The sequence below is a fragment of the Macaca thibetana genome, chromosome 19 (assembly GCF_024542745.1).
Source record: "Macaca thibetana thibetana isolate TM-01 chromosome 19, ASM2454274v1, whole genome shotgun sequence".
Taxonomy (NCBI): Eukaryota; Metazoa; Chordata; class Mammalia; order Primates; family Cercopithecidae; genus Macaca; species Macaca thibetana.
The window spans coordinates 14,304,059-14,327,630 of record NC_065596.1 but is presented as its reverse complement, the minus strand read 5'-3'; the positions used below and the strand labels follow the sequence as shown (position 1 = coordinate 14,327,630).

Sequence of the window (23,572 nt, the reverse complement as noted above, 5' to 3'; positions counted from 1 at the left end):
CCTGAGTTCAGTGTCCTGGGTGTGCAAAGCTCCTTGCTGGGGGAGGGGAGGGCTTTAGGATATGACCTTCATGGCCAGGCACAGTGGCTCATACCTGTAATCCCAGCATTTTGGGAGGTCGAGGCGGGAGGATCACTTGAGGTCGGGAGTTCGAGACCAGCCTGGCCAACATGGTGAAACCCCATCTCTATTAAAAATACAAAAATTAGTCGAGCGTGCTGGCTCATGCGTGTAATCCCCGCGACTTGGGAGGCTGAGGCATGAGAACTGCTTGAACCCGGGATGCAGAGGTGGCAGTGAGCTGACATTGTGCCACTGCACTCCAGCCTGGGTGACAGAGCCAGACTCTGTCTCAAAAAAAAAGTAGGGGAGGATAAAGACCCTCATGGCTCATGGAACAGGCAATTCTCTTACCACTGTGGCCCCCAAGGAAGTGGCTGGGGCACTTCTCAAGCCTATCTTGGAGGCTTGGCTGGGAAGAAAGAAACACCCTCAACTCCACCTGGTTGGATTTAGAGGGATTCTTGCCCCACACCTGTTTAGATATTAACTCAGCCACGACCAGTCAAGGCAAACAGGCCAGGGCCAGGGCAGACAAGAGGGCAGACAAGAGAACAGATATCTGCAGCCTGTGGCCACCCGTCACCCTCCCACCCACCATGGACATGCCCTGGCCCCTCGGGTGGATTCTGCTTCTGTTGGGAAGCCCCCTCACCCACGCTGAGCCTCTGTGAGTCTGGGGAATGGAGGGGGCTCAGCCGGCTTCCTGCACATCTGATGTGTGCGTGATTCCAGCTTGTGACTCCTGTTTGGTGTCACTTTCCCTACTCAAGTCCCTTAATGCCCCTGTGGTTGTCTACTGGCAGCTACATCCTGGTGACCCCCCGAGTCCTGAGGGTTGGCAGTCCGGAGAGGATTCACATTCAGGCCCACTCGGACTCCAGACAGCCCCTCACAAGGACCCTCGAGGTGAACCTCACGGTATGGGACTTCCCCATGAGGAAGACAGTGTTGGCAAGGAGCCAGCTCATTCTCTCGCCAGGAAACAACTTTATGGACCAGGCACCTGTGACGGTGAGTGACAGGCTGGAATGCGTGACCACAAAGGGGACTCCGGGTCAGCAATAAAGGTAGAAAGGGGCAGACTCTGTGTCTGGAGAGTAGATGCAGGGCCCAAAGTCCTTACCGCTCCTCTAACATCCTGTCCATTTAGAAGTCAAAAGTCCCTAAGCCTGGGCTCCAGGAAGCCTCCACTAGCCCATTTGATGCCTCTCCGAGAACTATAAAAGGTGCCTTCTGTTGGTAGCTTGGGAAGTTGATCATGGACTGGATTTCGTCCTTCCTTTGGCTGGGTGCTCTCGTTCAGTGAGCAACCTGCACAACTGCACATGGCAACCTAGCTCCCAAAGGCAGAACCAGAAGATCCTCAGTCAATTGCTCCTCCCAGGATCTGTCCCAGGGCTTTACTCCCAGTCAGGGAGACCCCAGCAGAGCCTGAGGAGTATGGATATCTCTCTCTGTCAGGTTCCCGAGAGCCTGGTGTACCCCCCAAAACCAGGACAGCAATATGCCATCATCCGGGCAACTTGGGCACCCTCCTCGGACTCCTCATTCATGGAGAAGATAGTGCTGGTGGCTCCTCATGCTGGCTACATCTTTATCCAGACAGACAAGACCATCTACACCCCTGAGCACTTGGGTACAGCCCCGAGGCACTTGGCTTGGAGCAATCACTGGCTCTCATTCCCAGTCTTTCCCAATGTCTGAGATACTCCCATCCCCTAAAATCTTCTCCACCTCCCAAGATCTCTCTCTCTGCATAAGTGGCCCCCACCACTGCCCAAGATCCAAACTCTCTCTCTCTCTGTCTTTCCCTTCCTCTACCCAACACTCAGAGTCCTCCTTCTCCCCTAGTTCACTACCGGGTGTTCACTGTTAACCACAAGATGGACCCTGTGACCAGGACATTCACTCTGGACATCAAGGTGGTCTTTCCCGATGGGGGGTGGTGGGGGTGGATCCTGGACACTGAGGTTGCACGGCGTGCTGAAGCATGAGCCACAAGGGCCCTCCCAGAGGGCAGTCACCAGCCCCACCCCCTATCCCCACAGAACCCGGAGGGAATCACCGTGATTAGCCAGAGTCTGATAGCCAAGGACGGCTTCTTTTTCAGCTCCTTTCACCTCCCAGAGCTTGTCAGGTGCCCTTGTCGGGTCTGGGAGCCCGAGGGGTGGCAAAGGAGGCTGTCATTCTCTGTCTCCATCTCTCTTAACTTTCTGTGCCTCAGTTTGGGGACCTGGACCATCGAAGCCAGCTACCAAAGTACACCCAAGCAGAAGTTCAAGGCTGCCTTTGATGTGAAGGAATATGGTGAGAAGGCTGTGGGTGGGGTGGGCAAGATGAATATGGAAAGGAAAGGAGGTTTCAAGGGGAGCCTCCACTGTAAACCAGGGCCTGAGCTGGGTGCTAAGTGCTGGGTGCTGGTGTTCCAGCCCTTGGGGCTTGGCAGAGCCACCAAGGAAGGAGCAGGACTGGGAGGAGATGAGGGAGCAGGTACAATACTGAGGGTACCCATGGCTTTTTTTTTTTTTCCTCCCAGTCCTCCCATCTTTTGAGGTCCAGCTGGTCCCAAACAAGACTTTCTTCTATCTCAAGGATGAGGTTTTGGGCGTTGACATCCACGCTCGGTGAGCCCCCTTCCTCCCAGCCCTGCCAGAAGACCAGGGACACAAAGATTGAATACAGAGAAACAAGTGCCAGGTGCTATGGCTCACGTCTGTAATCCCAGGGCTTTGGGAGACCAAGGCAGGAGGATCACTTGAGGCCAGGAGTTCAAGACCAGCCTGGACAACATGGCAAAACGCCTTCTCTACCAAAAAAAAAAAAAAAAAAAAAAAAAATAGCCAGGCTGGCTGGGCGTTGTGGCTCACACCTGTAATCCCAGCACTTTGGGAGGTCGAGGAGGGTGGATCACCTGAGGTCAGGGGTTTGAGACCAGCCTGGCCAACATGGCAAAAACTCATCTCTACTAAAACTACAAAAATAGGCAGGCATGGTGGTGCACACCTGTAGTCCCAGGTACTCAGGGACTACTGAGGTGGGAGAATTGCTTGAACCCAGGAGGCAGAGGTTGCAGTGAGCCGAGATTGAATCACTAAACTCTAGCCTGGGTGACAGAGTGAGACTCTGTCTCAAAAAAAAAAAAAAAAAAAAAAAAAAAATTGGGGCCAGGTGCGGTGGCTCAAGCCTGTAATTCCAGCACTTTGGGAGGCCGAGACGGGCGAATCATGAGGTCAGGAGATCTAGACCATCCTGGCTAACACGGTGAAATCCCGTCTCTACTAAAAATACAAAAATTAGCTGGGCGCGGTGGCGGGCACCTGTAGTCCCAGCTACACAGGAGGCTGAGGCGGGAGAATGGCGTGAACCTGGGAGGCGGAGCTTGCAGTGAGTGGAGATCGTGCCACTGCACTCCAGCCTGGGCAACAGAGCAAGACTCCATCTTAAAAAAAAAATTATCCAGTGAGCCGAGATCACGCCACTGCACTCCAGCCTGGGAGACACAGCGAGACTCCGTCTCAAAAAAAAAAAAAAAAAAAAAAAATTATCCGGGTGTGGTGGCGCGTGCCTGTTGTCCCAGTTGCTAGGGAGGCTGAGGTGGGAGGATCGCTTGAGCCCAGGAGGTAGAGGTTGCAGTGAGCCAAGACTGTGCCACTGCACTCCAGTGTGGGTGACAGAGTGAGACTCTATCTCAAAGAAAAAAAAAAAGAAAGAAAGAAAGAGAGAAGAAGCAAGCCACTTCTGTAGCACTTAGGGTGGCAGACACACTCTCGTCCTACCCATGAGATATTCTGGTATTCTGGGCTACCTATGTTGTCCTATGAGGTTGTACAGACCATATCTGCCACCTGTGAAGTTGTATAAACCATTTCTTCAAGTCTATGAATTTGTAGAGGCCACCTTGTCTACCCAATGGCGTTGTACTGAGTCTCATCTCATCTGCCACTTCACAGTTTAGACCACCTCTGAAAGTCCATGAGGTGGTACAGGTTACCTTTGCCATTGAGAGAATGTCCAAACCATTTCTGCAGTTCTATGAGATGGCAAATGACACATTTGCTGCCTTGTGTTTTACAGACCATCTGCATTGCTCTATGAGGTTGTGCAGGCAATGCTGTCCACCTGAGATTATACGGGCTATGGGAGCCCCATCTTGGTGAAGGCCACTTCTGGACATTATATGAATCATTCCTGCTGCTCTAACATGCTACATAGGCCACCTAGTTTCCCTGGTGAGGCTGCACAGGCCACTTCGTAGGTTGTCCAGACTTCTTTGTGGCTTTATATAGTTTTAAGTCCACCTCTACCATCTTGGGAGATTGCACAGACCACATCTACAACCCATCAAGGCTTTATGGGATATATTTGTCACCTCCCAGAGTTGTGTGGGTCATCAATGAAACCATCTAAGTTTCCAAGTTCCACCTCTGCCCCTCCTAATTTTGCACAGTCATCTCTGAAGCAACATGAGGTATGTGGGTGCTTCAGAGACAGTGGAATGGTCCTCCATCCCCCAGGTATATATTTAACAAGCCGGTGGACGGACATGCTCTGGTCATCTTTGGGGTGAAACTGGACTCCCGCCGGATCCCTATCCAAAGCTCCCTGCAGAGGGTGGAGGTGACTGAATCCCAGCTCCCCAGCCTCCAATTCACTCCACTTTCTATCACTCCCCAAGAAACCATATCCTCTTCCTCTCTCTTACCTTAAGAACAGATCTCGGAAGGCCTGGGCCACGTCTCCCTCCGGAAGGATATACTGATGGCTGCATTCCAAGGCCCAGAAAAGGACTTCATTGGAGGATCAATCTTTGTCAATGTCACCGTGTTCTCATCAGGTGCCACCCTCACCCAGGCCCCTGACTGAGGTCAGGACATGGTGTTCTTGCCCAACACAGACACTCCATCCACGTGACCTTGGGCCACCTCCTAGCCTCAGTTTCCTCAATAGAGAAATGGGAAACACCAGAAAGGGTGGAAGGAGTTGAAATAGGGTTATTGTCTTTCTCTGCCTTCACCAAGATGGGGCTCCCATACTAGTCCTGCCACTCACTTAAGAAATTGAACTCCCTCACATACTCTATGTTCCCGCTATCTCTACAGGGGGTGAGATGGTGCAAGCCGAGACCTCAGGGGTGAAGATTGTCCAGAGCCCATACAACATCAAGTTCACCAGGACACCCCAGTATTTCAAGCCAGGAATGCCCTTCCACTTTCGGGTCAGAGTCTGGACTCACTACACCTAGGGACTCAGGGCCCCATCCCCAAAACAGACCTCCCACAAAGAGACAAAATCCCACACTGGACTCACCTGCATCCAACTCATCTGAAGGTTGAGTCCATCATATTCCCCAGGCTAATCCCAGAGTCCCCTCAAACCTTAACCCAGATACCCCCAAAGCACAGTGATGACTCCAGAATTTCTCTATGGGGACTTAGAGGCCACAGTCAGGCTGGAAGAGGGTGTTTGAGGGTTTATCTAGAGGCTGCATTTGCAAAGCAAAGCATGGTCTTTTCACATATATTAATTTGGATGGGCATTAGGAAAATCAGGGATGTCCTTTGGCACCAATCCTACTCCAAGACTTCTGTAGGGTCTCGTGTGTCCTCCTTCCCTCTCCACTCTCAGTCTTCCCACTTACCATCAGCTCCACAACACACAGTGTGACTACATGTGGTTGTACACTGCAAAGCTCTAGGAGGCACCATTCATGAAAACTCTAATATGAATGGTGCCCCTGGTGTTGTTTAGTGCACCATGTATAAAGTTGTACAAAGCAGTCCTATTCAGATCATATTCCAGTCTCACCTCTCACACCAGGCCACCCCAGGCTTTTCCTTCACCTCACCCCAGATTCCACCCCAGGTCTTCGTCTCAAATCCTGATGGATCCCCAGCTGACAGAGTCCTTGTCCAGTCCCAAAACTACAAAGTGTGCACCTCAACTGAGGGACTGGCCACTCTGACCATCAACACAGATGCAAATCTGGACAAGCTCCCCATCGAGGTACCAACTTGACAAGGCAAGGAGGGTGGAGTTGGAGCTGTGTGAGTTGGAAGGGTTGGGGTTTACTTGCCCATCATCCTCTCTAGGTGAAAACTGAGGAATCTCTTCAGCCAGAGGAGCAGGCTTCAGCCAAGATGACAGCTTTGCCTTACTTGACTCAAGATGGGTCAGGAAACTTCCTGCACATCGAAGTAAAGACATTGGGCACAGAGGTTGGCAGCAGCATCCAGCTGAGCCTCAATACAAAGCATCAGGACCCTAAAACCAAGGACCGGATTACTCACTTCACCATCCTGGTAAGGGGCTAGGACCAGCATCTGAGTCAAGGAATTCTTTCTTTGGAAAAACCTTGGCTTGCTGGGTTGGAGAAACTATGAAAAAAGATATGAAGGTGGCAACAATCTTGAGTGGGCTCAGATCAAGAGGCTGAAGAAAAGAGACTATGAGCCTCCATTGTGGGGTGGGACAGCTTCAGGGAAAGACTGGCCTTACCCTTCTCATCCTTGATCTCCCTTGTCTCCAAGGTCCTGAGTAAGGGCCAGATTGTGAGTGCCAAACATCAGTCAAAAAGCCAGGGGAGTGTCTACACGTCAGCCATTATTGATGTGACTTCAGCGATGCTGCCCTCCTTCCGCATTCTGGCATTTTATTTACTTCCCAGAGGAGTGAGCCAGGATCCTGAGTTGGTGGCTGATTCCATATGGATTGATGTGAATGACAGATGCATAGGGACGGTAAGCCAAACTCCTTATAGTTGTGAATCATCATCATAAAACCCCAGAAAGGGGCCGTACAAATTTAGGCATTCCCAAACTGGAAGCCAAGGAAGAGGAGAATATGTGGCCTTAAGAGCTCAACACAAGGTGTGGCGATGATGCAAGTAAATAAATACATGGAATCGGGATTAGCCTAGTGGAGTTCTCAAATGCTACACCAGAGCAGTAGGGAACATAAACCTGAAAGTGGAGTTGTGTGGTCTATGATTCCCTTTTTCTGACATCTCTCTTTTTCTTGGCTCAGCTGAAAGTTGGCTTGAAGAATGATAGATTCTTCCCTTCTTTGGAGCCCAACAGCCAAGTGGAACTGAAGGTGACAGGTGATGCAGAAGCCACAGTGGGGCTGGTGGCTGTGGACAAGGCTGTCTATGTTTTGAACAGCAAACACAAGCTCACTCAGAAGAAGGTAAGAGCGTATGGGCTTTGGGCCAAGATGTTGCCAGGATATTCTAGCTGGAACCTCAGCTTCTTCAGCCATAAAGAGGACAACATCAACGTAATGATTCAAGGAGATGGTGCAATGCCTAATGACTGAAAGGTGATAAGAGCTCAAAAAATGGGAGATAGTATGAGAATTATTATTTAAGCCTGCAATTCCAGTATACCATTTTTCCTTTCATGGAGGAGTCATATAGGTCCCAAATCCAGGTTCCTCTCTTAACCTCTAGGTCTGGGATGTGGTGGAGGAACATGACATTGGCTGCACAGCAGGAAGTGGAAAAGACAGATTTGCTGTGTTCAAGGATGCTGGATTGGACCTGAAAATGAGCACAGGAATGGATAGCCTGGCAAGCACAGGTACAGGCTTGGGGGGTTGGGGCAAGAGGAGGGCAGGAATGGGGGCAGTGCTGCCTAGTGGGGTTTAGTGTCAAACAGATATGGGCTGTAATCCACATCCTGTCACTTACCATGGGCCAGTCACATTTCTCTCCGAGTCTTGATTTCTTTGTCCATAAATTACAGATAATAACAGAAGTAACTCACTGTGTGTTGGTTAAGACAGGGTTAGCCATGTGTATCAAAGATACAAATAACAGTAGGTTAAACAGGTAGTTTATTTCTCATTCAGTAACACTACAGAGGTCATCCTGGGACTCAGACTCCTTCTAGGAGTCCATCCATGCCAGGCAGGAAGATGAAGGGAAGTGGAAAGGGGAGGACACTTCTTCCACATCTCATTGGTCAGAATACAGTCACATGGCCCCATCTAAGTGCAAGAGAGGCTGGGAAATGTAGTCTTTATTCTGAGTGATCTATACAATATGGAGGCTTACTTGCCTCCATATTGTATGAGGGATGATAATGGATTTGGAGACAACTAAGAGTGTATTCTCTCAGCTATAAATTGTAATATTAATAACAGTTCTTATTTATTACATGCCAGACCCAGTGCTAAGTACTTGTATATGCATGATCTCATTGACAGAACTCTGGTTATGCCCATTTTACATCACTGGGGAAATTAACACCCAGAGAGGTTAAGTGACTTGTTGAAAATTGCCCAGCTTTTAAGTGACAAGTCTTGAATATAGGAGGCTGTCAGATGAAATGAAGTGATGCATATAAAGTGCTGGACATACAGCAAACACCCTATAAACATCATCAAGGATATTGATAATGATCTTGGTAATTGTTCTATCATCATTCCCTCTGACTCCCAGACTGGCCCTGCCCCCAGGACCCTCCTCCTAGCCGCCATCGCCGCTCCCTGAAGAGGCTGGAGACAAAGAGGAATGCAGGTCAGTGTTAAAGCTGTATGCCTCGCTCCATCTCCCCAACCTACGATATCCATAAGGGCTTAGAACAGGACACCAAAACCACTCTATGCATTTCTAGCAGGGAGGGATCTAATAGGGGGAGTTTGGTGCTTACAAAATCATTAGATGGGCTTTTGGGGTGGAAGTTGGAAGCCTGCTTGCTGGGACTCAAGATCACCCCACTTCAGTCTTGCAATCCATGAAATATCAGGAAACTGCTGCCAATATCTCTCAAAAGGCTGGTACGTTGATAATCAAACACGAAATTATGCCCATTACAAAAACACACAAACTGGAGCCCACCCATCAGCTACCACTGCTGCAAGAAAAATGGTTTCTGCTTCTCTTCTATCTCCCAGATCTCTCATAAGAGCATATTAGTGGCTGCATCTAATCCCATTCAGAACCCTAGCAGCAAGGGAGTCTGGGAAATGTAGTTTTCAAATGTCTAGCCTCTGTGGTACAGGATGGAATGTAGACAAAAGGAGAGATAAGTCTTAAGTGTCATTGGACAATATCTGAATAAACTGCCATCCTGAAGGCTAGAGTGTGGACCACAAGAAGAGGTTTTGAGCCTGGATTTAGAGGAAGATGGGAGGCAGCACCGGGTGGTGTTAGAAGCATGGATTCTGAGGCTGGCATGGTGGCTCATGCCTGTAAACCCAGCACTTTGGGAGGCCAAGGCGGGTGGATCACTTGAGGTCAGGAGTTCGAGACCAGCCTGGCCAACATGGTGAAACCCTGTTTCTACTAAAAGTACAAAAATTAGCCGGATGTAGTGGTGGGCACCTGTAATCCCAGCTACATGGGAGGCTGAGGCATGAGAATCACTTGAACCTGAGAGGCAGAGGTTTGCAGTAAGCCGAAATTGCACCACTGCACTCCAGCCTGGGTGACAGAGTGCTACTCTGTCTCAAAAAAAAAAAAAAAAAAAAAAGCAGTATGGATTCTGATCCCACCTCTGCCACTTGGAAGCCTTGACTCCAGGCAAATGAATTCACCTCTCTGTGGCTCAGCTTCCTTGTCAGAATCTCACCATGTGAATTCAATATGAGGCTTCAGAAAGGGCACAGATAAGGCACTAGGCATAGAATCTACCACGGAGTCATTGCTAAATAGTGGCAAGGTGTGCATAGCATCAAAGTGAATGGTCCTTAGGACCTGCCCAACTCTCCTCTTTCCCTCTGACTCTGGCCCACAGTGAACAAGTTTAAGACAGAGCTGGAGCAAAAGTGCTGTGAGGCTGGGCTCCGGGAAAGCCCAGTGGAGCTGTCCTGTGAGGAGAGGACCTGGCATGTCCGCCATGGTCCAGCCTGTGTGGCTGCTTTCCTGGACTGCTGCCATCTGTCTGAGACCCTGACTCGGGAAGCTCGAGAGGATCAGCTGCGTCTGGGGACAAGTGAGGGGGCCATGGCAGGAGATGCAGGGTGGGGGCTTCATGGAGGGATACAGAGTGACATGGGACAGGTTAAGGGGTGATATGGGCCATGGAGGGTTGGAGAGGAGGATCCCACAAGGAGTCTGGTGGAACATGGAAGAAACATGAAGGAGACTCTACCTCATACCTGCTCCCTCCAGTGGATGAAGAGGAGGACTTCGACGACCTCTTCCTGGATGACATGCCGGCGCGGACCTTGTTCCCTGAGAGTTGGCTCTGGAGGAAGTTCACTCTGCCGAAGAGTGAATCGGGGTAGGACATCAGCCTCCATGCCAGAATCTGGTCCCAGGTCCTTGCAATCATCAGTGGATGCTGGTCAGGGACAATGAGCCCAGCAGTGACATTGAGCCTCAGGACAGTCCCACAATGGGGAAAACATCTTAGTGGATTCCCTAAAAGGATGACCCTCTAGCGATGCTGTCACTAATGAGGTGACCTGATGATCCTCAATGGTGACCACAACCGCTGCATGGCGACCCCCAACCCAGAAGCTCTGTCCATGCAGCACAAACTCAGTGATGTTTCCTCACTCACAACAGCATCTCCCATTACCCCATCTCTGTGAACGTGCCGGATTCCATCACCACATGGCAGTTTGTGGCGGTCAGCCTCAAGGCTGGACAAGGTGAGTCCCAGCAAGCTCAGTGCTAAGGGAATGGGGGTATGGTGACCTTACCCAGCCCCTCCCCGCACCGAGCCTCTGCTTAAACCCAATGTGCTCTCCTGGCTTTAGGTCTCTGTGTCTCGGACCCCTTTGAGCTGACAGTTATGAAATCGTTCTTTGTGGACCTTAAGTTGCCCTCCTCCGTGGTCAGGAATGAGCAGGTCCAGATCCAAGCTGTGCTGTACAATTTCAGGGATCGCCAGGCCAAGGTGAAGCCCCAAGCCCTCAACTTCCTGCCAAAACCTCTGCTAGGGTGTATTTTTAAAAATTTTTTAATTATTTTATTTCATTTTATTTATTTATGCAAGGGAGAGCTTGTAATGAGCCGAGATCGTGCCACTGTGCTCCAGCCTGGGTGACAGTGTGAGACTCCATCAAAAACAAGAAAGAAAGAAAGAGAGAAAGAGAGAGAAAGAAAGAAAGAAGAGAAAGAAGAGAGGGAGGGACAGAGGGAGGAAGAGAGAGAGAGGGAAAGAAAGAAAAAATAAAAGAAAGAAAGGAAGAAGAAGAGAGAAAGAAACAAAGAAAAAGCAAGAAGAAGAAAGAAAAGAAAGAAAGAGAGAAAGAGAGACAGAGAGAGAGAAAGAAAGGGAGAAAGGGAGAAGGGGGGCGGGGCACACCGGCTCATGCCTGTAATCCTAGCACTTTGGGAGGCCGAGGTGGGCAGATCACGAGGTCAGGAGATCGAGACCATCCTGGCTAACACGGTGAAACCTCGTCTCTACTAAAAATACAAAAAATTAGCCAGGCGTGGTGGCGAGCGCCTGTAGTCCCAGCTTCCCTGGAGGCCAAGGCAGGAGAATGGCATGAACCCAGGATGGGGAGCTTGCAGTGAGCCGAGATCGTGCCACTGCACTCCAGCCTGAGCGACAGTGTGAGACTCCATCAAAAAAAAAAAAAAAAAAAAAAGAGAGAGAGAGAGAGGGGGGAAGAAAGAAAGAAGAGAAAGAAGAGAGGGAGGGAGAGAGAGAGAGAAAGAAGAAGAAGAAAGAAAGATGATAGAAAGATGAAAGAAAGAAAGAAAGAAAGAAAGAAAGAAAGAAAGAAAGAAAGAAAGAAAGAAAAAAGAAAGAAAGAAAGAAAGAAAGAAAAAAGAAAGAAAGAAAGAAAGAGAAGGGAGGGGGGAGGGAGGGAAAGAAAGGGGGGGGGGAGGGAGGGAGGGAAAGAAAGAGAGACGGAAGGAAGGAAGGAAGGAAGGAAGGAAGGAAGGAAGGAAGGAAGGAAGGAAGGAAAGAAGGAAGGAAGGAATTTAAACCTCACAACAACCCCATCAGATGGGTACTATTATTGTTCTTGGTTTAGAGATGAGGAAATTGAGACACAGAGCGGTTCAAGGGCTTGCCCGGAGTCACACAGCACATAAATGGCAGATGGGGCTCTGACTCAGGCTGGGTCTGTGGTCCCCATCACTAGGCTTCACTGTCACCTACTCGGGCATCTCAGGATGGGGAGGGGACTGTAACCCTAGGGTCCTGGACTACGTCATACATCGATACCGTCTGCCTTTGCCCATCCTGCCCTAGGTCCGAGTGGAGTTCCCCCACAAGGAGCCACTGTGCAGTGCGTCAAAGCCAGGAGCACCATCCCGCCAGGTGGTGGTCGTGCCCCCCACCTCCTCCAAGATAGTACCCTTTGTGCTTCTCCCTCTGGAGATAGGCAAAGTGGACGTGGAGGTCAAGGCTGTGGGCTACGGGGTCCAGGACCACGTGAAGAAGACACTCTTGGTCCGGGTAATGGGCACCCCCAACTCCCTAGCTGCTGGTGCAGACAGCGGGGCTTCCACCAGGTCCAGGCTGGGCAGGTGGGCCCAGGATCGATAAACAGGGCTCCTAGATGGGAGTGAGATGAGAGAACAGATTTGAAAGTTCAATCAGTTGGCTGGGCGTGGTGGTTCACACCCATAATCTCAGCAGCTTGGGAGGCCAAGGCGGGTGGATCACCTGAGGTCAGGAGTTCGAGACCAGACTGGCCAACATGGTGAAACTCCATCTCTGCTAAAAATACAAAAATTAGCTGGGCATGGTGGTGCATGCCTGGAGTCCCAGCTACTCGGGAGGCTGAGGCAGGAGAATTGTTTAAATCCAGGAGGTGGAGGATGCAGTGAGCCGAGGTTGTACCACTGCACTACAGCCTGGGCAACAGAGTGAGACTCCGTCTCAAAAAAAAAAAAAAAAGAAGAAGAAGAAGGAAAAAGTTTAGTCAGTGGACTGATGTGAGGGGGTCGGGTCACAAGCCCCCACTTCAGAGTTTTGGAGTCAGGTCTGGGTTCAAATCTTGTCTGTGCTGCGTGACCTTGGGCAACTTGCTTGACTTCTCTGTTCTGAGCCTCCATTTCCTTGCTTGCAGGATGAGGATAATCATCATACCCACGAATAATCAGAGAGCTGGGAAAATGACCCAGAACCAGTGTATGGCCTATCAAAAATACTTTATTAGGCTGGGCTTGGTGGCTCATGCCTGTAATCCCAGTACTTTGGGAGGCCAAGTCAGGAAGATTGCTTGAGCCCACGAGTTCAAGACCAACCTGGGCAATATTGCAAGACCTCTCTAGAAAAAAATTTAAAAATTAGCCTGGTATTAGTAACTGGCACCTGTAGTCCCAGTTACTCAGGAAGCTGAGGGAGGATTGCTTGAGCCCATGAGATTGAGCCTGAAGCTGAGATCATGCCACTGCACTCCAGCCTGAGCAACAGAGCAAGACCCTCTCTCTAAAAAACAAACAAACAAAAGACCTTATTTACTTAACAAACACATGTTTAACGTTTAAGATATAAGTGTTTAAGAATATTAACTCAGTCAGGTGTGGTGGCACTCCCATGTACTCCCAGCTATTTGGGAGGCTGGGGTGAGAGGATCATTTGAGCCTAGAAATTTGAATCCAGCCTGGGCAACCTGAAATTTTTTTTTTCTCTGAAAAAAAAAAAAAAACAACAACAACAACAACTAGGTCAGGCATGGTGGCTCATGCCTGTAATCTCAGCACTTTTGGAGGCTGAAGCAGGTGAATCACTTGAGGCCAGGAGTTCAAGACCATGCCGGCCAACTTGGCAAAACGCTATCTCTACTAAAAGTACCAAAATTAGCCTGATGTGGTGGTGTGCAGCTGTAATTCCAGCTACTCAGGAGGCTGAGGCATGAGAATCCCTTGAACTAGGGAGGTGGAGGCTGCAATGAGCTGAGATCATGCCACTGCCTCCAGCCTGGGTGACAGAGTGAGACCCTGTCTCAAAAAAAAAAAAAAAAAAATTAACTAATTCAGCCCTCAAAACAACCCTATGAGTGAGGGACTATTATTATCCCCCTTTGACAGATGAGAAAACTGAGGCAGAGAGAGGGTAACTGGCCAGGCGCGGTGGCTCAAGCCTGTAATCCCAGCACTTTGGGAGGCCGAGACCGGCGGATCACGAGGTCAGGAGATCGAGACCATCCTGGCTAACATGGTGAAACCCCGTCTCTACTAAAAAATACAAAAACCTAGCCAGGCGAGGTGGCAGGCGCCTGTAGTCTCAGCTGCTCGGGAGGCTGAGGCAGGAGAATGGTGTAAACTCCAGAGGCGGAGTTTGCAGTGAGCTGAGATCCGGCCACTGCACTCCAACCTGGGCAACAGAGCGAGACTCCATCTCAAAAAAAAAAAAAAAAGTTGGGGGAGGGTAACTAATGTTTCCCAAGGACACACAGCTAGGAAGCAGAAGAGTTGGGATTCGAACCCAGAAATTTGGGCTCCAGAGTCTGTGCTTATCACAGCCAAGGAATGCCTCCTCTCACCATCATTGCAATTGTCATTTTTACTGTGGTTGCTGTTTTTGCTTTTGACTTATATCCTCAACTCATCCCTCAGGCAGGGGGTCAGATCCAGCAAACGTCCTACAGCATCGTCTTGGAACCCCAAGGTTTGTGAAATCTGCAGAGGGTATGTGAGATCCTGGGGCTGCGCTAGGGAGGAGGAAGGAGTTGGCATGAGTGGGTGTGCCCAGGTGGGGATTCCGAGCCCCAGCCCCAGGCTCTGTGCACCCTGACTTCCCCAGCCCCAGAGCCCACTTGTCACGGAAGGTTGTGGTTCTTCAGGTCAGACCCAGACAAAACTGGTGCCAAGACAGGAGCTCTTGAACATGGTACCCGACACGGAGGCGGAAGTGTTTATCAGTGTTCAAGGTGCTGGGGGACACAGGAACGTGGGGAGGGCTGACACTGGCTCCTCTAAGGTCCACGAGGCACCAGGGCAGGAGGAGCTGGGGGTGGCCATGTGGGGCGATCAGTGAACCATGGTGGCTTAGGCATAGGCCACTCCCAGGGTGACCCAACTCACCCACCCAACAGGTGACATCCTTGGTGAGACAATTGTGGGCAGCCTGACACCCAATGAGATTTGGCATCTGCTGCGGGTCCCCACGGGCTGCCCTGAGCAGACGCTGAGCTCCCTGACACCTGTCATCATCCTGTCCCGCTATTTGGATGCCACTGGCCAGTGGGGCAAGGTCGGGGTGGAGCACAGGGACCAGGTGATGAAGAATATTGTCAGCGGTGAGAGCGGGGACCCTCCTGGGGCCTCCATGAGGGTGCCTGGGGATCTCCCAGAGGGTGGCTGGGGCACCCCCAAGATTGGGGAAATCTTCGTGGGACCCCCCCAGCCCCCGCCTCAGGCATTAACACCCAAACTGTGACTCCTTCCCCAGACTGCAACCTGGTACTAATTCCCCAAGGTCATCCCCCAGCTGTGACACACCCATGGGAATTCTTCACCTGACCCCTTCCCCAGGCTTCAATCTTTTTTTTTTTTTTTTTGTGATGTAGTCTCGCTCTGTCACCAAGGCTGGAGTGCACTGGCATGATCTTGGCTCACTGCAACCTCCACCTGCCAGGTTCGAGCCATTCTCCTGCCTCAGCCTCCTGAGTAACTGGGATTACAGGTGCCCGCTACCATGCCTGGCTAATTTTTGTATTTGTATTTATTTATTTATTTAGAGACGGCATCTCACTCTGTCGCCCAGGCTGGAGTGCAGTGGCGCAATTTCAGGTGCCCCCCACCACACTCGGCTAATTTTTGGATATTTAGTGCAGATGGGGTTTGGCCATGTTGGTCAGGCTGCTCTCGAACTCCTGACCTCAGGTGATCCACCTGCCTTGGCTTCCCTAAGTGCTGGGATTACAGGTGTGAGCCACCGCGCCAGACCTCTAGGCTTCAATCTTATGTCAGACACCCTGATTTCTCCCAACAAGCCATGCTGCGAGATGATGTTGTACTCAGGCCCTGCCCCAGGTTGCACCCCCTCAGTGCCACTCCCAGGGAACCCCAGGGAACACCCAAGCAGCAAACCCCAGAATAACCCCAGCAGTGGCTTCTTAGTTGCACCTGTATGCTGATACTTCCCCGGGTTACAACCAAACACCCCTGGGAGTAACCAGAAATGAACACCCCTAGTAACACCCACAGAACTCTGAGTTAATTGGTCCCAGGTTTCCCTCAGACTCCAACTTTCCCTCCAGGTTTTCTCAAACAGTAATCCCACAGGTAACATCCAGATACTGTCACCCCAGTGCTCCAAGCAAACAGTAAACCTCCAGGGGAACTTCAAGTAATGAGTAGGGAGGCTCGGAATACACCTGAAAGGCTGGGTGTGGTGGCTCATGCCTGTAATCCCAGCACTTTAGGAGGCCAAGGTAGGAAGATCACTTGAGCCCAGGAGTTTGAGACCAGCCTGGGCAACATAGTGAGACCCTCATCTGTACAAAAAAATGTTTAAATTTTTTGGCTAGGTATGGTGGTTCCTGTCTGCAGTCTCAGCTATTCAGAAGCCTGAGTGGGAGGATTGCTTGAGCCCCAGAGTTTGAGACTAGCCTGGGCAACATAGTGAGACCTCATCTTTAAAAAAATTAGACTGGTGTACTGGTGCATGCCTGTAATCCCAGCTACTACTTGGGAGGCTGAGGTGGGAGGATAACTTGACCAGGGAAGGTTGAGGCTGAAGTGAGCTATGATTGTACCACTGTACTCCAGCCTGGGTGACAGAGTGAGACCCAGTCTCAAAAAAATAAAAATAAATTAAAAAAGGGTCGGGCACACACCTGTAATCCCAGCACTTTGGGAGACCGAGGCAGGTGGATCACCTGAGGTCAGGAGTTCAAGACCACCCTGGCCAACATGGTGAAACCCCATCTCTACTAAAAATACAAAAATTAGCCAGGTGTGGTGGTGTGCCCCTGTAGTCCCAGCTACTCAGGAGGCTGAGGCAGGAGAATCACTTCAACCCAGGAGGCAGAAGTTGCAGTGAGCTGAGATCGCTCCACTGTACTACAGCCTGGGTGACAGAGCAAGACTCTGTCTCAAAAAAATAAAAAGAATACACCAAAGAAGTACTCATCTAAGATCACGCCCCAAAGTAACCTCCCCGGGTGACACAGACGCACTGACATTCCAGGTTTACATCCAAGAAATAACCCCCAAGAAAACTCCTAGGCTGGCCGGGCGCAGTGGCTCACGCCTGTAATCCCAGCACTCTGGGAGGCCGATGCGAGTGGATCACCTGAGGTGAGGAGTTCCAGACCAGCCTGGCCAACATGGTGAAACCCCGTCTCTACCAAAAATACAAAAATTAGCTGGGCGTGGTGACTCATGCCTGTAATCCCAGCTACTTGGGAGGCTGAAGCTGGAAAATCGCTTGAACCCGGGAGGCGGAGGTTGCAGTGAGCCGAGATCGCACCACTGCACTCCAGCCTGGGCAATAGAGAAAGACTGTCTCAAAAAAAAAAAAAAAAAAAGGCCGGGCGGGGTGGCTCAAGCCTGTAATCCCAGCACTTTGGAGGCCGAGACGGGCGGATCACGAGGTCAGGAGATGGAGACCATCCTGGTTAACATGGTGAAACCCTGTCTTTACTAAAAAATACAAAAAAACTAGCCGGGTGAGGTGGCGGGCGCCTGTAGTCCCAGCTACTCGGGAGGCTGAGGGAGGAGAATGGCGTAAACCCGGGAGGCAGAGCTTGCAGTGAGCTGAGATCCGGCCACTGCACTCCAGCCTGGGAGACACAGCAAGATTCCGTCTCAAAAAAAAAAAAAAAAAAAAAAAAAAAAAAACTCCCACGTAGCACCCCTCAAGTTGCCCCATCTCCCAGGTTATATGTGGACAACAATACCTATGATTTCTTCCAGCAGCAACTCCAAGGGTAGCATGCCCTGCCCCAGAGTCCCCGAGGTGAAGGTTTCCTGGGTTACACTCAGAGACAACTGCATCCTGGGTCCCTCAAAGTCATTCCTGAGCCCTGCTCCTCACTTACACCTGGGCCCTAAACACCCCTCCAAAGCACACCTGGACAACAGGTCTCCCCCTCTAGATTACCTCTATGCGTGACACCCCCACGTCACCTCCAGTCCCTGCCCGCCAGGTTATTCCTGATAACACTGACTGTCCCTCAAAGCCCTGCTCTGTTGCCTCAGGCTACACTCGGATGCTGACCCACCGGAGTTCAGACGGCACCTACCACACCTCCAAGGGGAGCCCAGGAAGCACCTGGTGAGGGTGACCCTGTCTCTCCTGTCGCTGCCACCCTGGAAGCCCACGGGGCCAGTCTGGGGTCTGATGACTCAGGAACATCCACGCTGTAGAGTCTTGGGGTCTTGGGGTGTCCAGCACATGGGTCTGGGGAATTCTACACTGGCAGGCCTGGGCAGTGGCAAATGGCAGGGGTCCACCTGGAATGGTGTGGACCATGGCGTAGACTCCCCCTATCCCAGAGCCCCCTTGGCTGCCGTTCGCACGTGTCACCTTCACCCTCTCCTGACAGGCTCACAAGCTATGTGTTCCGTGTCTTTGCCCTGGCCTACTCTACAATGACGACCCAAGTGCTTAGCCTGTCCTCTCTCTGTGACATGGCCAACTGGATCATCACCAACAGGCAGGCGGAGGACGGGCACTTCCTGGAGGAGGGTCCCGTGGTCATGACATCCATGCAGGTGATCACACCCCTCCCTGCCTGGGCCATTCAAACAAATCCCAGGGACTCTGTGCGCTAAGACGGAGATTTCAGGCTCCCAATCTGTTCTTGGGCAGAATGAGAACAGGAAAGAGTTGAGGCTCGGTGCCAAGGATCACATCCCCGCCCAGGTCTAAACCACCTCACACTCTTCCTCATCCCCACATCAAGCAGTGGCCTGTCCTGTCCCTCCTCCCTCGGGCACTGAGTCCTCCCCAGCTTGCACACCCATCCCCACCGCGTCCCCTCACACCAGCATCCAGAAATGTCTTTCAAACACAGCCTGGCAGGTCTCTCCCCTGCTCAAACACCTGCTGTAGCTCACAGCTATCTTTGTCTGTATCACCTCCTAGGCCTCGCCCCACCACTCCTTTCTCAGTATTCACACTTAACCACTCATAGGCTCCTCCAACTCTCCTCCAAAAAGTACTTTTGCTGCCTTCTCTGCAAGCAACAGGCCAAATTATTATTATTACTATTTATTATTTTGAGATAGAGTTCCACTCTGTCACTCAGACTGGAAGGTAGTGGCATGATCTCAACTCACTGCAACCTCCATCTCCTGGGTTCAAGCGAGTCTTATGCCTCAGCCACCCGAGTAGCTGAGATTACAGGCATGTGCCACCAGATCCAGCTAATTTTTACATTTTTGTTTTAGTAGATGGGGTTTCACCATGTGGTCCAGGCTGGTCTCAAACTCCTGCCCTTAAGTGGTCTGCCTGCCTCGGCCTCCCAAAGTTCTGGGATTACAGACATGAGCCTCGGCTGGAGTGCAGTAGCACGACCTCGGCTCACTGCCTCTGCCTCCTGGGTTCAGCCTATTGTTACTATTTTTAGAGATAAGATCTTGCTCTGTTGCCCAGGCTGGAATGCAGTGGCACAATCATAGCTCATTACAGCCTCAAACTTCTGAGCTCAAGAGTCCCCTTGCCTTAGCCTCCTCAGTGGCTGGGACTAAAGGTGCAAACCACCATTCCTGGCTAATTTTTTTTTTTTTTGAGATGGAGTCTCGCTCTGTTGCCCAGGCTGGAGTGCAGTGGTGAAATCTCGGCTCACTGCAACCTCTGCCTCCTGGGTTCAAGCGATTCTCCTGCCTCAGCTTCCTGAGTAGCTGGGAGTACAGGCATGCACCACCACACTTGGCTAATTTTTGTAGTTTTAGTAGAGACAGGGTTTTGCCATGTTGCCCAGGCTAGTCTCGAACTCCTGACCTCAGGTGATCTGCCCGCCTTTGCCTCCCAAAGTACTGGGATTACAGGCATGAGCCATCACCTCTGACCCTGACATGACCTTCTTTTTTTTTTTTTTTTTTTTTTTTGAGACGGAGTCTTGCTCTGTCACCCAGGCTGGAGTACAGTAGCACGATCTCAGCTCACTGCAACCTCCGCCTCCTGGGTTCAAGCGATTCTTCTGCCTCAGCCTCCCGAGTAACTGGGACTGCAGGCAAGTCCACTATATCAGGTTACTTTTTGTATTTTTAGTAGAGACAGGGTTTCACCGTATTGGCCAGGCTGGTCTCGAACTCCTGACCTCATGATCTGCCCACCTCAGCCTCCCAACATGCTGGGATTACAGGCGTGAACCACCGCACCCAGAATTTATTTTTTTTTTTTTTGAAACAGAGTCTTGCTCTGTCACCTAGGCCAGAGTGAAGTGGTGAGATCTCGGCTCACTGCAACATCTGCCTCCCAGGTTCGAGTGATTTTCCTGCCTCAGCCTCCTGAGTAGCTGGGACTACAGGCGCCCGCCACCTCGCCCGGCTAGTTTTTTGTATTTTTTAGTAGAGACGGGGTTTCACCGTGTTAGCCAGGATGGTCTCGATCTCCTGACCTCGTGATCCGCCCGTCTCGGCCTCCCAAAGTGCTGGGATTACAGGCTTGAGCCACCGCGCCCGGCCAATTTTTTGTATTTTTTAGTAGCTATGGGGTTTCACCATGTTAGTCAGGATGGTCTCCATCTCCTGACCTCATGATCCACCCGTGTCGGCCTCCCAAAGTGCTGGGATTACAGACGTGAGCCACCGCGCCTGGCCGACATGACCTTCTTATAAGGGCACCAGTTATTAGACTTAGGGTCCACCCTAATCCAGTATGATCTCTTCTTAATTTTAATTACATCCTCAAAGACCCAGTTTCCAAATAAGATCACATCTTAGGCCAAGCATGAGCCACCGTGCCCGGCCGATAGCTTTTGACTGTAGGGCAGACCCCAGGGAGGCAAACCTCTCCTTTCTGTCTTCATCCCACCTCCACCATCATCCCGCCCAGAGCTGGGTACCTGGAAACTTCTCAGGGTCAGACAGGAGAGGCTGAGGAAGGCATCTCCAAGACGCTGAGGGGATCACAGGTTGTACTCTGCGTCCACAGGGTGGCTACCAAGGCTCCGAGGAGGATGTATCCCTCACAGCTCTCGTCCTGATAGCCCTGAATGAGGGAAAGGAGTTGTGCAACCAGAAGGTAGGACCCCAGAGAGGAGGGCAGGATCTGTATGGTCCTCTAGCCCCAGCATCTGGAAAGCTCCCACACCCTTATGTCCCCCTGGGTCCCTCTAACTTCTAGACTTCTTTCCTCTGATCATCTCCCTCTGGCCTCCTCCCTCTGACCCTCTAGAATTTGATGGCCAGCATCGAGAGAGCCCGTGGCTTCCTGGAGAGAAAACTTCCTGACATTCAGACAACCTTTGCCATAGCCATAACCTCCTACGCACTGGCCCTTGCCAACAGCTCCCAAGCCAACGACCGCCTGGACAGCTTTGCTAGCCCTAGTGAGTGTGGGATGCTTCTTAGTCAACCTCAGTCATGGAGTGGGGAGGGGGTGATCTCAAATCCAGCAATGTGTCATTCATCACTTAGTGTTTCCTGAGCATCCACTGTGTATCAACTCTTGAGCTCAGACCCTGTGAGGCCAATGTAAACAACACTGATAAGTTCCCTGCCCTCAAGGGTCCCACCATCCTTGGAAGAGACAATCGGAAGACAGACAGGTCACCATATAATTCCAAACTGAGGCTGGGGGCAGTGGCTCATGCCTGTAATCCCAGTCCTTTGGGAGGCCAAGGCGGGCAGATCACCTGAGGTCAGGAGTTTGAGACCAGCCTGGCCAACATGGTGAAACACTGTCTCTACTAAACACAAAAAAATTAGCCGGTCGTGCTGGTACATACCTGTAGTCCCAGTTACTCAGGAGGCTGAAGCAGGAAAATCACTTGAACCCGCGAGGTGGAGCTTGCAGTGAGCCAAGATAGCGCCACTGCACTCCAGCCTGGGCAACAGAGTGGAACTCCATCTCAAAAAAAAAAAAAAAAAAAAATCCCATGGTTGATCCTATCTCATCCCCAAGGGTCCATATCCCATCTTCTCCATTCCACAAATTAAAGAAAGTGGAACTAGGAAAATTTGCTTGCAGTGGGACTAGAGGGACCTGAAGGATTTTTTTTTTTTTTTTTTTTTTTTTTTTTTTTTGAGACAGAGTCTTGCTCTTGTCGCCCAGGCTGGAGTGCAATGGCATGATCTCAGCTCACTGCAACCTCCACCTCCCAGGTTCAAGTGATTCTCCTGCCTCAGCCTCCTGAGTAGCTGGGATTACAGGCACCCACCAGCACACCTGGCTAATTTTTTTGTAATTTTAGTAGAAACGGGGTTTCAACATGTTGGCCAGGCTGGTCTCGAACTCCTCAGGTGATCCACCTGGCTTGGCCTCCCAAAGTTCTGAGATTACAGGTGTAAGCCACCACGCCCAGCCAGGAACTTTTTCTGAAACTCAATTTCCCCATCAGAAAATAGATCCCATCTCCTAAGGTCGTTCTGAAAATTGGATGTCCGTGTTTCCTCAGCAAAGAGCTTCACATAAACTAGGTGATCAAGACTGGGCACGGTGGCTCACGCCTGTAATCCCAACACTTTGGGAGGTCGAGGTGAGAGAATGGCTTGAGCCAGGAGTTCAAAACCAACCTTGACAACATAATGAGAACTCCCCCACCCCCACTCCTCCATCTCTACAAAAATAAAAATAAAGTAGGTGATCAGTAAGATGGCAGATGAGAAAACTGGGCCAGATGACACAAGGAGAGGGCAGGTTACGGTGGGTGGGCCCAGCTCTGAGTGACAAGGTGGGCGTCCCTGTTTCTAGACAAAACCCACTGGCCGGTGGATGAGCAGAACCTCGGCTCCCTGTACACCATTGAGGCCACAGCATACGCGCTCATGCAGAAGCTGGAGATGCGCCGGTACAATGAGACGCACGCCATCGCCAAGTGGCTACTAGAGAAACGGGAGCTGGGAGGAGGCTTCGGGTCCACCCAGGTGACGGGGACCCCCGGGAGGTGAGGGCCAGAGTCGCTAGCCGAGATGCTGACGCGACTAGTCCAACGCTGGAGTGTGGGTGGCTGTCCGTGGTGCTGACACGCCGGCCGATGGTTTCTCGAGTGCTGTCTGTGGTGCTGATCCACGTTCCCCCATCTCCCCGCCCCATTCCAACACTCAGACCACGGTGGTGGCCCTTGAAGCTCTGACCCGCTTCCGCGAAGATGTCCCCTTCCAGGGCGTCCAGGATCTCCACGTCCAGGTCAGCGCCCCCAAGAAAGCCCTGAATGTGAATTGGCACATTGATCACAACAATGCCTACCAACAGCGGTCAGCAAAGGTATGTCACTAAGGGGCAGGCCAGAGTACACGCAGAAAAGACATTGAGATGAGGCGAAGTGTCATGTCCCTGCTGATCTCCCTCCTCAAGACACACCCCAAGATATCATAAGCGATGGAAATGTGGCTATACTGTCAATGTATTGATTCTTCTATTCCATCAACATTTCCTGAGCATCTACTATGCATCAAAGACTCTCCTAGGCATTGAGGTTATTTTATGAAAGATCCATGGTCCCTGCTCTTATGGCATCTAGAAGATTCCAT

General features: G+C 51.0%; 3 protein-coding genes across 5 annotated transcripts in view; all 3 read left to right on the top strand.

The window, feature by feature from the left end:
* Positions 1-23,572, top strand: part of SHFL (shiftless antiviral inhibitor of ribosomal frameshifting) — an 86,365-nt gene that overhangs the window by 30,058 nt on the left and 32,735 nt on the right. The window lies entirely within an intron of this gene.
* LOC126942464 (complement C3-like) overlaps positions 531-23,572 on the top strand; it is a 35,966-nt gene continuing 12,924 nt past the window's right edge. The window contains exons 1-30 of one of the 3 annotated variants that reach the window (XM_050770017.1): positions 531-730; positions 867-1,074; positions 1,525-1,699; positions 1,915-1,985; positions 2,112-2,200; positions 2,288-2,370; positions 2,600-2,687; positions 4,578-4,680; positions 4,777-4,897; positions 5,163-5,278; positions 5,926-6,066; positions 6,153-6,362; positions 6,591-6,800; positions 7,087-7,248; positions 7,511-7,640; positions 8,504-8,581; positions 9,801-9,998; positions 10,178-10,289; positions 10,577-10,662; positions 10,771-10,910; positions 12,225-12,431; positions 14,540-14,591; positions 14,767-14,853; positions 15,019-15,222; positions 18,131-18,206; positions 18,478-18,646; positions 21,033-21,122; positions 21,276-21,429; positions 22,794-22,966; positions 23,148-23,306. In XM_050770017.1, coding sequence (XP_050625974.1) covers positions 660-730; positions 867-1,074; positions 1,525-1,699; positions 1,915-1,985; positions 2,112-2,200; positions 2,288-2,370; positions 2,600-2,687; positions 4,578-4,680; positions 4,777-4,897; positions 5,163-5,278; positions 5,926-6,066; positions 6,153-6,362; positions 6,591-6,800; positions 7,087-7,248; positions 7,511-7,640; positions 8,504-8,581; positions 9,801-9,998; positions 10,178-10,289; positions 10,577-10,662; positions 10,771-10,910; positions 12,225-12,431; positions 14,540-14,591; positions 14,767-14,853; positions 15,019-15,222; positions 18,131-18,206; positions 18,478-18,646; positions 21,033-21,122; positions 21,276-21,429; positions 22,794-22,966; positions 23,148-23,306 — 3,963 coding nt within the window. In that variant the 5' untranslated portion in view covers positions 531-659. Of the gene's footprint in view, positions 731-866; positions 1,075-1,524; positions 1,700-1,914; positions 1,986-2,111; positions 2,201-2,287; positions 2,371-2,599; positions 2,688-4,577; positions 4,681-4,771; positions 4,898-5,162; positions 5,279-5,925; positions 6,067-6,152; positions 6,363-6,590; positions 6,801-7,086; positions 7,249-7,510; positions 7,641-8,503; positions 8,582-9,800; positions 9,999-10,177; positions 10,290-10,576; positions 10,663-10,770; positions 10,911-12,224; positions 12,432-14,539; positions 14,592-14,766; positions 14,854-15,018; positions 15,223-18,130; positions 18,207-18,477; positions 18,647-21,032; positions 21,123-21,275; positions 21,430-22,793; positions 22,967-23,147; positions 23,307-23,572 lie in introns of those variants that run through there. The other 2 variants (XM_050770016.1, XM_050770018.1) reach the window with 2 other exon arrangements.
* PPAN (peter pan homolog) overlaps positions 11,627-23,572 on the top strand; it is a 62,168-nt gene continuing 50,222 nt past the window's right edge. The window contains exon 1 of the mRNA XM_050770500.1: positions 11,627-11,630. The gene's annotated coding sequence lies outside the window, so the exon portion shown is untranslated. The remainder of the gene's footprint in view (positions 11,631-23,572) is intronic.